Source organism: Platalea leucorodia (assembly GCF_965183815.1).
Source record: "Platalea leucorodia genome assembly, chromosome: 4".
Lineage (NCBI taxonomy): Eukaryota > Metazoa > Chordata > Aves > Pelecaniformes > Threskiornithidae > Platalea > Platalea leucorodia.
Genome location: NC_138826.1, coordinates 71,678,214 through 71,693,946, shown reverse-complemented (window position 1 = coordinate 71,693,946; position 15,733 = coordinate 71,678,214). Strand labels below are relative to the sequence as shown.

At 39.1% G+C, this 15,733-nt stretch overlaps 1 protein-coding gene across 33 annotated transcripts in view; it reads right to left on the bottom strand.

The window, feature by feature from the left end:
* Positions 1–15,733, bottom strand: part of TNRC6B (trinucleotide repeat containing adaptor 6B) — a 134,602-nt gene that overhangs the window by 4,877 nt on the left and 113,992 nt on the right. For 22 of the 33 annotated variants that reach the window (XM_082309895.1, XM_082309906.1, XM_082309902.1 and 19 more), the window contains 10 exons: positions 13,920–14,068; positions 10,146–10,271; positions 8,972–9,103; positions 8,344–8,439; positions 7,926–8,100; positions 7,406–7,540; positions 7,028–7,204; positions 4,689–4,772; positions 2,073–2,219; positions 1,742–1,837 (listed from right to left, as the gene is read on the bottom strand). In XM_082309895.1, the coding sequence (XP_082166021.1) occupies positions 1,742–1,837; positions 2,073–2,219; positions 4,689–4,772; positions 7,028–7,204; positions 7,406–7,540; positions 7,926–8,100; positions 8,344–8,439; positions 8,972–9,103; positions 10,146–10,271; positions 13,920–14,068 (1,317 nt within the window). Of the gene's footprint in view, positions 1–1,741; positions 1,838–2,072; positions 2,220–4,688; positions 4,838–7,027; positions 7,205–7,405; positions 7,541–7,925; positions 8,101–8,343; positions 8,440–8,971; positions 9,104–10,145; positions 10,272–13,919; positions 14,069–15,733 lie in introns of those variants that run through there. The other 11 variants (XM_082309884.1, XM_082309903.1, XM_082309905.1 and 8 more) reach the window with 3 other exon arrangements.

Below are 15,733 nucleotides of genomic sequence, written 5' to 3'. Positions count from 1 at the left end.
TAAACCAGTTTTCCTTAAGAAGGTAGACCGTAAATTCTCCCACACCTTCTGACACCAAGGGACTTTTATCAAACCAAAAGTCAAAATTGCTCGAATAATTTCTTTTTTCCTTGTTCTGTAATGAGAACCAGTGAACACAGACAGACCAATCCAGGGGAAGAGGCACTCGTGTCATGAATTATCGTAATTGGAACTCGTGTGTGTGTGTGCGCAAATGTATGTATTAAGCTCTATTCACTAACAAAAGGTAGTAAATTACTTACTTGAAACAAACGGTAAAAATCCAGGTTTACAGTATGCGAGGGTGTCACAAAATAATACATGCGGGAATCAAGACCATAAAGCTTTCAGCAAGTAAAAGCACGCTTCATTTTACAGTGGGATCAGTATATTTCCATGACAGAGTAACTGTCAATAGCAAGCAGGTTTCAGGCACTAACCTATGAAAGTATATGAAAATGCTTAAAAACCTGCTTTCACTAGACTCAATTTGTTTTACAGATATGTGAATTCTAAATCCCTAATTCAGATGACCTGCCTTCTCCCTGTAAAATGCTGGTGTGTGTAGCTTAACAAGATGAGCAGAAGATGGTATGTGTGCCAGGCAATGGTCTAGTTTCCTCCATTCAGCTATGCCTTCAATCAATTTTTATCTCTTGGGTCTTTCTTATGTGCTAGACAAAAATTAAGCAGAGGTAAGAAGCTGATACATGTCATTCCTTTCCCCAGGCTATGAAAGAGAAATGTTTTATGTCATTGGAATGCTGCATACACAGATATTGCTTCAAACCAAAGTCACCCCACAAACTGGCAGCAGGAACACTGGTTTTTTTGAGGGCTAAATAGGATTTTCAACACATTTTGTGAAGACGCTGAGATAACATATGTACACAGCTTTTATTCAGTAAGATACAAAACCCATGAAGTTTGGGCCAGATGCAGCTCTCAGCTATGTTCATCACTTCTGCTATTTACACACAATTCTTCAGTTTTAAGTAGTTGTCAAGACGATGTCTCAAGAGAACACTCTGGCATTTGTAAGAAGTTCAAAATCCAAGTGGTTTGTCTGAAGCAAGTAATTCCAGCATCCTTCTCAGAAGTGCGTACAGAGACCATTTGTCACAAAAAAAACTTTGGAGACCTTCTTACCAAGGATCTCAGGCAGATATCTAAATTACTATTTACAGGACAACCATTAAAAGCCAGAGGACTAAAAGCCCTCTCTCTCTCTCCAGGTTTCAGGGAATGATGAGTGCTATAAAAGGTGAGGCAAAAATATTCCCTTCACAGCACTCCAATATTCTAAAGTTAAAATTAATAAAATCACTCACCTTATTACTCAAATTCCTTAACTCATACATACATGAGCAGGTCAGTTGAAAAAAATTATGACAGTCCCCCAACCCCTTACACGTGTCAACAGACTGTGCATGTGCTGTTTTTTTTTTTTTTTTTTTTTTCCTTCTCCTTTTGCATCTGCTGCACTGCTACCTTATTCTTTAACTTGCATAACTAAGAATTTTGTTTTGGGGGTGGGAGGAACAGCAGAGGATTTTAGCCTAGTTTTTAAAACAACTACAACAGAGTATTCTATCATCAGGAGGAAAACTATCTGATTAGTCACTCAAATCTTGATTTCCAAGCTTCCTCAGAAATTACTGAAAGACAAGTGGAACAAGAATGAGGAACTAGCAAGTAAGTGGAAAATGTTTTGTCCAGGTAAGTTTTGGAGCCTCCATACCTGAAGTGCTATGAACGTTGGTGAAGGAATTGTCAGAGGCACTGTAGGGCCAGGCACCAGGTGAAGGCAGCGAGGTGTTGAGGGAAGAATTAGACCCTATCAAAGGGAAAAGGAGAGAGAAAGAGAAGAGTAGGCCAATTTCATAGAGTTTCTGTATTATAGTTAAACCTCAAGAGAGCCACGAGTTGTACCAATGCTGAGCTTTTATACACACAGGCTTCATTTTCAGTCAAATGCAATAGATTATTACCCTGTTACGACAGGAACATCAGAATATTCTCAAATATCAGAACAATTTAAATAATCACATACCAGTTGTTCACTGTTTTACCTGTGGTGTTGTCCCGCAGAAGTTGGTGATCTGTATCTACAATGGGAGATGTGGCTGTCCCCCCCAGCACACTTCCAGGGGTCACATAGGGGTCAGATTCAGGGTCAATGTTTTGTATACCTTTCCATGGCACTCCTGGTTGGAACTCTGGGACAGGAAGGAAAAAGGAATTAGATGCAAACAGGGCAATGTCATTTACTGGAAGTAACTGTTGAAGATATTTAGGAGTAAATATTTAGGGTAAATAATTGTCTTCTACACTGTTCCTCAGAAAAATCAGACTTTTCTTAGTTAAAAATCTGTTTCACGTTCCTTTTTTCATATATTCCATGGCACCATCTCTATTGTCTGAATACAAGTCTACGCTACAAAAAAGTGGTCAAGTGCATACGGTATTCCTTTGACTATTCCTGTTTTACTACATTCATATGAGGCTTCAATAGTTTCAGCCTTCCTTAACACACTATATATTTTTTTAAGATATGTAAGATTAGATGCTGCACACATACTTTGTGTGTGTGCAGAAGCTTTTCTAAAGGAAAGGCTACCTACCTTAAGAGTTTGTAAACACAACATTTGGCACTTTACACTGTAGGTACACACACACTTTACACATTACCTATCAATATTGAGGTAATGCTAAAGTGAGATGCCTGTGGTAAAAGCAATGTGTATACTCATTGACGTTCTTCGTGGTTCACAATGAGACGGAATATACTTAACATGCTTTAGCTTCCTTTCAACTATAGTTCCAGGCGTGCCAGATTTTTAAGACAAGAGGATGAGTTATATAAAGCATGAACATACAAAAACTCCGGTTACTGTAAGAAAGATCAGGAACTTGGTTCCTTCTCTGAGTAGATGTTCAATGAATAAAGTGCTGTGGTCAATTCTGGAGGCAGTGATAAGAAAGTAACGCTGCCAAACACAAAAACATGTAAAGAAGCTTCGGATACTATGTGACAACTTGGGTAAGTGTGAAAAGAGTGCCAAGGTGGCAGATTCATCCCTTGTAGATACAAGTCCAGGATACGGAATGATACCTTTATTCCCCACATCAAGTTTTGAAATAATTAATGACAGAATACTTGAGTGTAATTAAAAATCCATGATTAAAAGTGGGATCCGGGATGTGCTCTCTGAAATGAAACCATGTAGGGTGAATCTGGCATGGAAGGGTTCAGAATTTCAGTCACCTTTGTAATGAAGAAGCAGTCAAGACCATGACTTTCACAGACAAATACAGAAGAAAAATGTGATAGTGCTGGTTCAAACAATTAGCACAGCAAGGGTAGTATTACATTGTGATAATGCACTGGCAGGAGAATCTCAGAGAAGACACAAGAAATGCCCCACTGGGTCAGCGCTGTGGTCCATCTAGCCCAGTATGCTGCTAACAGTTGTAGAAAAGATACCATTTAGGGACAGAACACAAACCTGGCCACTACCTGTATGCTGCTGCCCTCACGCTCTCCCAGCATCCATAGTCCTTCTATCTAGGATGTCAGAAATACCCTCTATCTGCTAGCACCTGCTTGTGAAACTTTTTCCATCAGTTTATCTAATCACTGGTTCAATTGGCTAGTACCATCTGTCTCCAGAAGCTCTAAAAGCAACACATTCCTGAAGTTCACCACTCCTGATAGGAAGAAAAAAAAAAAAAAGCTCTCATTGATTTAAAATTTATATCCAGCATTTGCACCATGGTTCTAGTGTTGCAGGATTCACAGAATTACAATTCTGCATTTATCTCATCCACTCTTCATGATTTTGTAAACCTCAGTCACATCTCCCAGTCTTTAGTAGCTCAACAAAATAATCTAGGATACCAGGTATCAACATTTCTAACAGTATGACCAATCAGCACTGCATCAAGGAAGGAATCTGCTCAGCTACTGCCAAAATAGTGCAATCCCCTGACAAACAGGGCCACCTTATGCTTAAGGAACAAACAAGGCAGCTCTTAGCCCTAGTCACAAGACCTTCTCTGTTCTGAGATAAAGAATCCACGAACCTAGGTTCGGACCTGGAAATCAGAAGTTGTTTGCCAAAAAAAAAAAAAAAAAGAAAGAAAGAAAGAAAAGAAGAGGATAAGTCCAAGTCTTGCCTTTGTAAAGATTTCTGAGAATTGGTGAGACTGAAAATTAAGTGCACAGTAAGCTCTCATCAAAAGTTAAAGAATATTCAAACAAGACTCCAAAGATCAGGCGTATTGTATATAAACACATTCACTCATCAATGTAATCCTGGTCTGGAGAAGACTTTTCCTTGAACTTCAGCATATTGACAAATTTCCAAACTATCCTTTGGGACTGACAGTTATTCTCATGCACATTCACCAACTCTCCCTAAAGATATGCTCTTTTATTTCTAGATTAAGCAAAGAAAACATGAAGTGCATTTCTCCACTGATATTTAAAAGGTCCTCCCAAAAAGTTCAAACATAAGATTATTAGGAAAACCATGACAGACACATTCAGGCCAGTTTGCCTGGAGTATATGACTGAACTGCTCCTGAATGGGAAAAATCACAGTCTAGTATTACCTAGGTATGCAAGTCCATGTGACATAACCAAAAGATATAGTTCTCACCAATGCAGCAAAACTTTCTCTCACCTCCAGCTGTGATATCAGTTTGATTGGGCATCACTTCATTTATCTTTGTGCTGAACAATACTGCTCTCTTGAACGGCAGAATTTCTGCAGCAGATGGCATTTAGGAGGAAAACGTGAAAGGTGCAGTCAGGGTGAATGCTGAGCGACCACTGTATTCATTCAAAGGAAAAAACGCACCCATTTCAAGAGGTTCTCTCTTGGAAACTCATTTTCATTAACAACTTAATTTCCAACACTAGGAAGAAAAATTGTATCTCCATGCCAGGAACTGACAGTGGGCCTCATCTACAAGTCTGCAGAGAAAAAGGACCTACAGTGTAAAATCATTTGGGATCTTTATTCTTCATCAGGGTCATTGATCAGGTGGATCATGATTTCAGCTAAGTTTTCCTTCTCAAGGAAGGCAAGACGCTAAAGAGGCTACGAGGCAGCTTAAGTGGCTGATGGTTATGGGACAGTAACACTTGTCCCAGTAGGCTATGGACCTCATAGGAGAGGGCTAGCAATATAGCAATAATTGAATAAAAGCCACATGCCAAAAACCCACGATCTGTTACATGACACCTGCAATCACAGTCACGGGCTATTCTTTTACACAAGAAACCAGGGATGGTACTGATGATCCCAGGGAGAGTTTATATTCAGGTTTTGTGAACTCCAGCCATCCTCTCACAGTGGTGAGAGAGTCAGCAACAGCAAAAATTTTACTTATTGCTGACAGTGGGACTGAAGATATCGCTAAGGAAGCTCTATGATATCAACAAGGGACAAAGAGTAGCTATTCAGCTTCTCACTTCTGTTAACAGCCTGCTGGTACCAAGAATCTTGCCAGAGCCAGTGGCTGCTCCAAAACCTGGAAATAGGGCTGATCCTCACATCCCTCTCCTAACATTCCAAGTAGTACTGTGTTTCTCAGTATTATATAGGGGAATAGTGACTAAAGAAACAAGTTCAGCAATGAGTCTACGAGAGACATCCTGAAAAAGATTAAATTTTGGAGGCTTCTGGCATTATGAACAGTAACTCCAGCTCAAGAAGCTCAGTATGTAACAATCAGGCTGACAGAAATGTAATGCAAATACACCTCTACAGAGAGCAGTCAGTGGTATGAAATGTTGTGGGTGTGCAAAGGTTCTTGAGATAACAAATTCTTTAACTCTGTTAGATCATGAGAAAACAATTTCTTGCCAGAGTTGGGACACTGAGGGGCTCCCACATAAAAAGCTTTAACTACTTTTTGTAGGTTTCCTGCAGTTGTATCTCTCACACAGATTCCTAGGCTTTCTGATGCAAGGTCTATGCTACTGGTTTACACAAGAGATGTACCTGCACCTTCATTTTTTTTGTGCTTGAGGAGATAAACAGCAGAGGATTTGCAGTTAGGAATGTTTTCCTGGAACATTAAGAGTCTTCCAGGCAGAGAAAAATCACAGCATCCACCATTTGCTGAACAGCACTGGTGATTAATCTGTGCAACTTCAAGGACACCACTCTGTGTTTAATGAATGATTTGTATAGAAAATTACGTGCATGTTCAGATACATATGTATTTTTCCTAGATTTTTGAGTTTTCTAGTGGAAAGATAAAATTCTGCCAGTGAAACTCTAGAAGACTAAAAGAATGTCCTACGGTCTATAATCCAAAAAGCAAGAAACTTCTATTCAAGCCACAAGATTGCTGAGCAGTACTGGAACATGGCAACACTCTTCTATCCTTTACGCGACGAGCAAAGGTGAACCACAACAGCATAGCACACACATTGTATACATATTGTGCCAATACTGCTGGAAAAAGAAACCTTGTGGTCCGCAGTGGATCATATTTGTGAACAACTGCCAGAAGAAAAGTTCATGCTACATAAAATACAAAAGGCCAAGACAAGAAAATCCTGTTCCCGCCATCACAAAAAAAAAAGCTTTCACGTCTTTTGCTTTCTGATTCCACGCTATCAATCAGAATTTTTACACCGTGTGTCAGCCTAACACAACACAAATAAGGAATCAATACAAGAGGAGGGAGGTGGTATTGTGTATTCTATGAACAACTGTTCTTATGAAAATTTCCATAAGTGTAAAGTCACCAAACTACAGAAGATAAGAGTTCACTTACCAAAAACCAAATACTATTCAGGCAATTCAGCAGTTAGTTCATATTTGGCCCAGCAATTTTTTACTGGAAATTCAACATTTATGTTCTAATTTAATGTGGAAGAAATTTAAAAAATGAGATAGGCCACGCAAATGTTTTCCTTGCGGTGGTTATTTAAAAAGCATGATGAGGAAAGGTCCCAGCACATGTACCTTAAAGCTAGAACATAACCCCTGCCCTTATGTAATACCTGGAGGCCAGCTGGCGTTGCTGGATTTGCTTCCAATCTTGTTCGTTGGTGGAGATTTGGCAGGTAACCAACTATCACCAGCAGGGCCTGCATGGCCACCTAGTGGGTCACCCTGAATTATGTCGAACTGGTTGTAGGGCGATCCTCCGCGAGCCTTTCCAGGGGGCACTATTGCACCTGAAGCATTAAAAAGATACATTTACACTCAGGAAAGGTTGGGATCTTTAGGAGTATGGAATACTAAAATCAAAAATATTTAAAGATGCATACTGGTGAGGTAAGGTATTAACTAACTTGAAGCAGTTTCATCTGAGCTATTTCCCCTCTGGCAAGATGATACTGCAAGGACATTCCCGAAACAGCCAGTTCCCTTCTTACCATTTTTGTGCATATTGGCATCTTGTGAAGCCACAGAGGGCAGCCCTTCCATCATAGTCCACTGCTTAAAGCGTGATTCTGTTCCAGCCTCTTTCCCTCCCACCATGCCATAATCCATGCCACTTGAGCCAAAGCCTGTGAAACAAACAAACAGAACTCCATTGTCATTTGCTCTTTTTGGTTTAAATATCTTCAAACAGGGAGTCATTGTGATCATGAGGTTAAAAAAAAAAAATCAACAGTAGCAAATGAAACATTCAAGAGGCAACTTCCAAATAAGCTTGTTAGGTCAGTATGCCACCAAGATACACTTTGTTATTAGGTTTGTCTTCTTCCCATGTCATGAAAAATAATGCAATTTGATCAAGAGTTTACACTTGTTGTAACCTTCGCTCTAGTGCTTATAGTTAAGTTACTCATTTCTGGACCCAGACATAACTGGCTAATATGGTAACGCAATTACCATATTAATATGGTAACTATAGGCAATGCACCAAATCTCTCTTCATAGAGCACTTACCTGAACCGTATCCAGGTATTTGCCCTTTGGTCTGTAAATCTGAGAGACCCACATTCAAAGGATTGGGTACCATGCTGTCTAAATGTGGCTTAGGCCCAACAGGGTGGGATGGCGAATGCTTCATGCCAGGCTGCCTCTGCTGCTGCTGCTGGAGGGCACTCACCATACGAGCAATCTGCAAATGTAAGGAAAAAAATGGGGATGATATATCCTATACTGTAACACAGAATTCCAGCAAGCATGAAGAAACAGTGACTTGAAAGAGATCCAAAGGACCTTGCTCTGAAAAGTGCAATCTGAAGAGAGTGCAAACTGAAAAGAGCGGATGACATTATTAAAGCCAGCGCCATCTTTGCTGCAGACTGCATTTTCCCAGTGCACTTTATACTTTGTATGATTGACAAAACCAGTGCCACACCTGTTGCTCCTGCTGTTGCCGCACAGCTTGAGATAACTTCCTCTGGCTCTGTAACAACTGCTGCTGCTGCTGCTGCTGAAGGAGGAGCTGACATGCCTACAAGATAAGTGGGGGTGGGAAGAGTGAAAATACAGAGCTCGTCAAGTGAAATATAATTGCCAGGAGCTAGTTACTAGCAAATGCTTTGCTCAGAACTTAGGTAAACTGTGTCTCATTCCACACACACAAATAAAATGACAATGAATGCATTTGAAGAATACTATATCCTTCACTTGTTCCTAATTTAACATCATGCAACAGTATTACTAGTACCTGCTTTATTACCATTACTATGATTGCAAGTCTGAAGAAAACATCATTAAAAATCAATGAACAACTGCTTTCTGTACAAAAACATTGCTTAGAATTATTACTAACCCACTGCAATATTCACAATAATTACACAGGCCTGTTTAGTTTATCTGCTGCCCTCTAACAGGGCTGTATTTTCCTGTACAACAAACCGGGAATATTTGTACAAAAATAACGCAAGATAGTAAGACAAAACAGAATTAGAACAAACATAAAAAGAAAACTCTTTCGGCAGACTTTGTGAACAGTCTGTCTCACAAGATTACTAGGTACTTACTAATTGAAACTGGGGAATCTGTGGAAGCTGGCTCAGCATGGCAATCTGTTGTGGAGAAAGCTGGGGGCCCATATTGAAAAGACCAGGATTCAAGCCACTGTTGGGAAACTGTTTGAGCATGGAGGCTGAAACCTGCATGGAAACCAGTTACATATCCTCAAGAAATGCACAGCTATGAGAAAAGATGATGAAGCAGAAGTATTTCTATAAAGGAATAGGTACAACACCCATCTTAAACGGTGTTCTGGGAAAGACATTACAGATTTATTAACACATCACATTTAAACATGCACAATCTACAACTTGAGCAGAGTGAATACCTCACTTGATTGACAATATACAGTATTACATGTGCAGATGCAGACACACAGACAAAGGTTCCTCCCCCAACCATTCGGTTGCTAGAGACTGCACTAAATTAAAGTGCTGATATATATGCAGCTAACCAGTAATCACAGTACTGAATTATCACATTAAAAATGTACTGCTTGACAAGGGAAAAGAAAGGCATTCAGGCAGTCACTGGAGCAAAGAAACAGTGGCTCACAGAAAGAGTTAATCTCTTTGTATGCTGAATAAGCTATAGTAAAAGACAGGAGTAGGTGGAGAAGAATCCCCCCATTTCTCCCTGCATTATTTGAGTTACACAAGTAGAATTCAAGAGAATCTGCAAAAGTCTTCACCAAGTCCAAAGCAAAAGGTACACTTGCGCATTTGGAGACCCTAAGGTCTTAGAGCTCTACAATGCATAGCCCTTCATCAGGCCGGGGGTGGGGGTGGGGGGCGCCAGGAAGCACAGGACAAGACTTTCAAAAAAATTAAGCAACCTGTCACACTTCAGAAAAACTTTCAGCTTTCACTTTTTTGTTGTTGTTTTTAAAATATTTTGCAAAAGCCTATGTAAGACACAGGATTCCTGAATCCACTTTGAGGTTTAAAAATACTGTTAGCGAGCATTTACCATCAACTGTCTTGGAATAAGAAAGAAGGCTAATCCTTCTGCATTGAGTTCTAAGCACTTTCAACTATGAATTTTAATTTTGTATCTTATCTAATTTTTCTATTTCTTAACATCAAGTCAAGACTAAGGTAGATGTATAAGTAACCTCAATGATGTGCTCTGAAGGCTGTAGCTCTACTTTTTACAAGTAACCAGTTACTATAAATTCCTTACCTGGGGAGAAAGAAATTGGGGAGGCACTTGCGCCCGGATATTGGGGGAAGGATTTAGTGGCTGCACTGGTGTGTGCATGCCCCTCGATTGTGCTGTGCTGTTTCCAAACAAACCATGATTGCCACCCTATAAAATTAAAGCAGTAGTGAACAAGATGAATCTTTCAGGATAATGGATTTCTATCCTATTAGCTACATAGCAATAACAATGAGGCAAGTACTGACTTAAACAGAGTACCCTTATAATTACAGAGATGTTTGCCCTAAATCAGTAATATTCTACCTGGGTTAAAACTGCTGTACTACATTGTCGAGATGCAAGCTCTTTCTCCTCCTCTACATTGAAGAGTCATATTTATTCACTTACTTCAAAGCACATAACAAAGCTAATATTTTATATTTTGCACTTTACATGTTGGGAAATGGAAACTTGGAGTACAAAGAACATGCTCCAAAAAAAAAAAAAAAAACATTCCATTGGCTTAAAAGTATGGGAAGACTGTGTCAACAAGAATTTTGGGCCATGATTTTAGAAAAGTTAGGTACATTTTCTGAGTAGGTTGTTGAGATATCACTTATAAGCCTGTTACTTCCTCTGCAGGCCTTTCACTAACCGAAACGAGAATTCAAAAATTGTATTAAAAATTTTCCTTCTGATGTGAAAATTTCAGCATTCTGGATTGGGATGTTTTTCTTTTCCTTTTTTTCCCCAGTAAATTGAATAGCAGGAAAATTTTCAAGTGAGAAGAAACATTTGGGTTTTTTTTTTCTCCCAGCAATTTATTTTCTAAGGCAAAAATACTTGCTGTTTCTTTTGATTGTGTTTTTTTTTAATGAGAAGTATTTACTGTTTTATAAGCAACTCCTGTAATAATAAACCCTACTGCACAAAAAAAGACTAAAGAAAATTCGTGATTGTGTTTCACTATTTCAGCCTCTGAGCAGACTGTCTTTATTTTTAACACCTTTCAACAAAAGCCACAGGAAACCTTATGGACAGTCTCCTACACTAACTGTCACATGCTGTTGCTTCTAAAAGCCAAAGCTCGTACTCCAAAAGGCCCTTATGTGCCGTGATTCTGTGCTTTCATTTTCAAGACCCTCAGAAGTTCCCATCTTCCCCTGTATATCAGGATGTCTGTAATCCTCAGATACCTGGGGTTCTAAATAGTACATTTTCTGTCCCTCAGCCATCATTCTCTGCTCTCCCTCTCCGTGCCAGCACTGCTGTACCCAACATAAATTCATCATTCTTCCAAACTGAGATTGTGCAGGCTTTCTCTAAAACTTTTCCTTCCCTTACATACCAAGATTTCATAAACTTTGCCTCCCTTCTACCATAATACTGTGCATCCTCCACTACCATTTTGCTAAAACAGAAGTCTCTCATCCTGCTTCTATACTGGCAGCATTATGGATTGCCTCATTCACCTACATCACATTTTACCTCCTTAATGTATCTTCTCTTTCAGAAGCTACTCAAGATGTCATATTAAGCACGTAGAAGGATAAACAAAACAACCCCAAGAGACAAAAGTGTTTTTATTCTGGAAAGAACTGACTGGGGTCAACTACACATTAAAATTTTTGAGAGGCTTGAAGCTGCAGCTACACTTTCAGCTCTCCCTAAAGCTCAACAGAGTGCTGCACACCGAATCCAAGAACATGCCTGCAAATATTGGACTTAATCTGATGTTCAACACTAATTGTGTCACATAGAAACAGAAAGACAACACAAAGAAACACCATCACGTTAGGCATGTGACTATATAAGCTAGTCCGGTTGCAACACTCAGGTTCTGTTCTTTCATTTCCTAGCATTCCTGCAACATTTTCTTCTAGCATAATGCAAAACATCATAGCCAGAAATTCTTCCAAACTGCAGTTACCCACTTAATTTCTTTCCCGTCATTCCCCCTATATAGAACAAAAATATTGCTACTTCAAGAGTTTTTAAAGGCTGCTAAATCAATCCTTTCTTTGGGCTGTGGGGAAGGGAGAAAGGAACAGGCACAATGCAAAATGACTGCAATTTTTTACAGGCACATTTCTACATACAAGGTCATCGGGTGGAGTACAGAAGAATTCAGTGTCAGGGAGTGGAGGGGCAAATCAACAGCCTAAGTGGGTTTTAAAACAGCAGTTAAAATACAAAGGTTGCCACTAACTTCATGACTTCTGAAAAGCACATCTATCTGCTGCTGCACTGTGACTCAGGAAGTAAGAGGCCAACAAAACCAGATGGAATACATTTTGATGATAGGAACCAAAGCGGATTGATTCTCAATGACCTGATATAACTGAAATTTCCATTAACAATATTAATTTATTTAGTAGGAAAACAAATGCAAGCAACCAACTAAACAGGATTAAGCCCAGGTTGCAGCCTTATAACAATGCATCTTATAAGGTGCCCTGCTTACTTGTCTAGCAGCGAAGTTTTGGGGACTGAGCCCTGAGCCGATTGCCCCAAGGCCGACGTTGGATAGTGTGGAACCAGAGGGAGACAGCTTGTAGCTGGGAGAAGGGGAGAAGGGAGAGCAGGGAGCCTCATCCCCAAGGCACCCATCTTGATTGGAGAAAGGCAAAGTCAGCTGAAGCAGCAGTTAGCCAACAGCAGGAGTTGGTTAGTGAAGCAACAGAATGCAAGAGGAGAGAAAGAGGGACGGTGAGTGACTAGGAAGAAGCAAAGTTAATTTGTAATAGCAATTACAAGGACAAAACTCCTGACTCAAATGATCACTTGACAATTAAGATTTTGGTCCAAGGAGATAATCAATACATTCATAAAGGTTTCTTTTTAAAAATACATTTTGAACTCTTGTGAAGTTTGTTTCTGACAGTGACTATTACCACTACAGAAACAAACAAATCTTGAATGAATTCCTAATGTTAGCACACACCTACAAACAGTTTGTTAGGAATGCATCAGCTCTGCTAGTGTTATTTATTAATCAGGCCACCAGAGGGAGTTGACAAAACTGTTTTTTCTGGCCTGTTATACTAAAATGGAGGAATTAAAAAAATTCATTGACAGTAACACGCCTTCAGAATTTTTAAACCAAATTTCTTTTCCATTTTACATGTGATAAACTTAAACTGTATTAAAAAAACCCTAAAGCATTCTGAATCTATTGGACACTCTCCAATTCATAATGTGAAGCAATTAATGTTTGATAATAACAGTGAAAGCTTCTAGTTAAAATAGGCAAGAATATGAAAGAAACGCTATCATAACATACAACAGATGTCACAGAGAAACAGATGTCATACAGAAGCTTACAGTACACGGACATACAGCATAAGGGGTTGCGGAATTTAGAAAGGGTGTTTCCAATAAATGACAGACATGAAAGCAGAAAAAAATTGGAAGACTGTGATTACTTATGTTTACTTAGATCTAAACCAATTTTTTTACAGTAGATGATTGTAGCCAGTAGCCAAAAGAGTCATTGTGATGAAACCTATAATGAATTTCATTGCTACCAGTAGTTTACCCTTCCAAGAAAAACAAAGGAATTTCTTTCTGTCCATATTAAGAGCAGTCTGTTCTAGAATAAAAAGCCTCATTCTCCCCAGATAATTTAGTTTGTCTATGCACATCTGACACCTGTTTTACATACACATTCATTCTACAAACATAACTCCCCCCCACCTTTTATTATTGAGTTTGTCCAAGGTTACCAAATCTTTAGCACTTACAGAGGAGTGGGGTAAAAAATGGGACCTCGAACACAGAGGTTGATATTAATCTATCTAAAGATATTTCTCTCACCTTCTCAAAATAAGGCCCACTATCTGTGGTTCCCATGTCTTTGGAATTAGGTGGACGGAACCCAGATCGATCCTTTCTCATCATGTCATTAAAATCCCCGAGATTCATGGCTCGTTTATCTACCTCAAACTTCTTATCTGGGAGACCACCTGTAAAAACAAAACAAAACAAAAAAAAAAGAGAGGAAAGGCAACAAAATTAGTGCCAATAATCTCTACGACGTTTCATGATAGCATGTTCACAGCCAAAGAAAGTATCTTTAAGATCACGGTATAAATTAGATCTGTCTTACAATTTAGCATAGCTACAGTTGCTATTAAAAGTGTTGAGAAATTAAAGTAGGAAGTTTCATTTTTAAGACTGAACAAGCCAATCTAGAGAGTCTAATATGAAGTATTTCTCACAATTTATGCACAGATATAAACATATTCATTTCTACAGCAGCCTAGTTCAACTAATGATATTCCTTTATACATAATTCTCAATGTCTTCCAGAACTCGCACTGTTATTTATTGATATTCAGTATCTATAGAGACACCACTATTTAAGTACTCCATATATTCGACTTAGCCTTTACTGGGTCTGGCGTTGAGAAAGAATTTCTGAAACTGCAAAACCACACACATAATTTGATCACAACTCTCCTACAGCCACGTAAACTTAACTCTTGAAGACCACTGATCATCTGGTATAGCATAACTTCCAGACAGGCAACCAATCTCCCTAAGCCTGTATGCAATGATTACACAACCAGTTACAGAGACACTTTTCAAACATTCCCTGCAGCCTCCTGCCATTGTTTAGTGAGTAATCTGGTGGAACACAAGGAAGAGACATTAATAACAGATGATCAAACTGTAACATACGCAGTGAACAAGACATCTTTCTATAAGCTTTTCATCAGCCAAGTGCTGACTGAAGGAAGTTTTCTACCTTATACACTGAGCTGCTGCCAAGGAACAACTTTTTTTTTTGTCATATTTGACACCTGTAAGGTATCAGATGCATATTGCTATGTTGAAGTAGATGGAAAACATCTTTGTTTTAAAATATGGACAACGTGACAGAAATGAGCTTAACTGGTATTTTTAGTTTTAAATAATTTTGTTTAGTAGCACAGATGGCCTTTACAAGAACAGTTTAAAAACCTGTCACCACAGTTAACCAAAATCTATGACTCTTCCAAAGGAAGTTGGTGATAGATATCCTACCCTACGACTGACAAAAAACTAAGTCTTCAACAAACAGAGCAGACAGCTAATCACTCCGATACCTTCAAAACACTTACCTGTTCCTCAAAAAAAACTTCTCAAAGCCAGCATCTCTTCTTAATGTCCGATCACAAACTATTAATATACATAGGTATGTTATTGCCAAGAACCTATGAAATCAACCACTAATTATATGGGGTTTTCTTGCTGGCACAGCTTTCAAAGTTGATCCAGCTTCATCCTCTTGGATGCCTTCAACATCATGTATCACAAAAACACCTGCCAAATCACCTACATATTTTGGCTTGTAACTGGAGTCATACTGACCTGGATGAGCTCATCCCTTTCTAACATATCCTAAAAAGCTAGAACTCGCTCTGCAAAAGCAGTCACATGAAATGTCATGTACATCTCAATCCTGTCAGTACCTACATCTAACCACTACACACAATGCCAGCAACGCACTACCAAAAGACTTGTGTGCTTTAATTCTAGACAGGAAGCCCTGTCCCTTAGTTGCTTGAAAAGAAACGGAAAGCAAGAGAGAGTTGCATCACTATCTGAAATGAAACTGGGTCAATGCCAATACAAGATGACTAAGC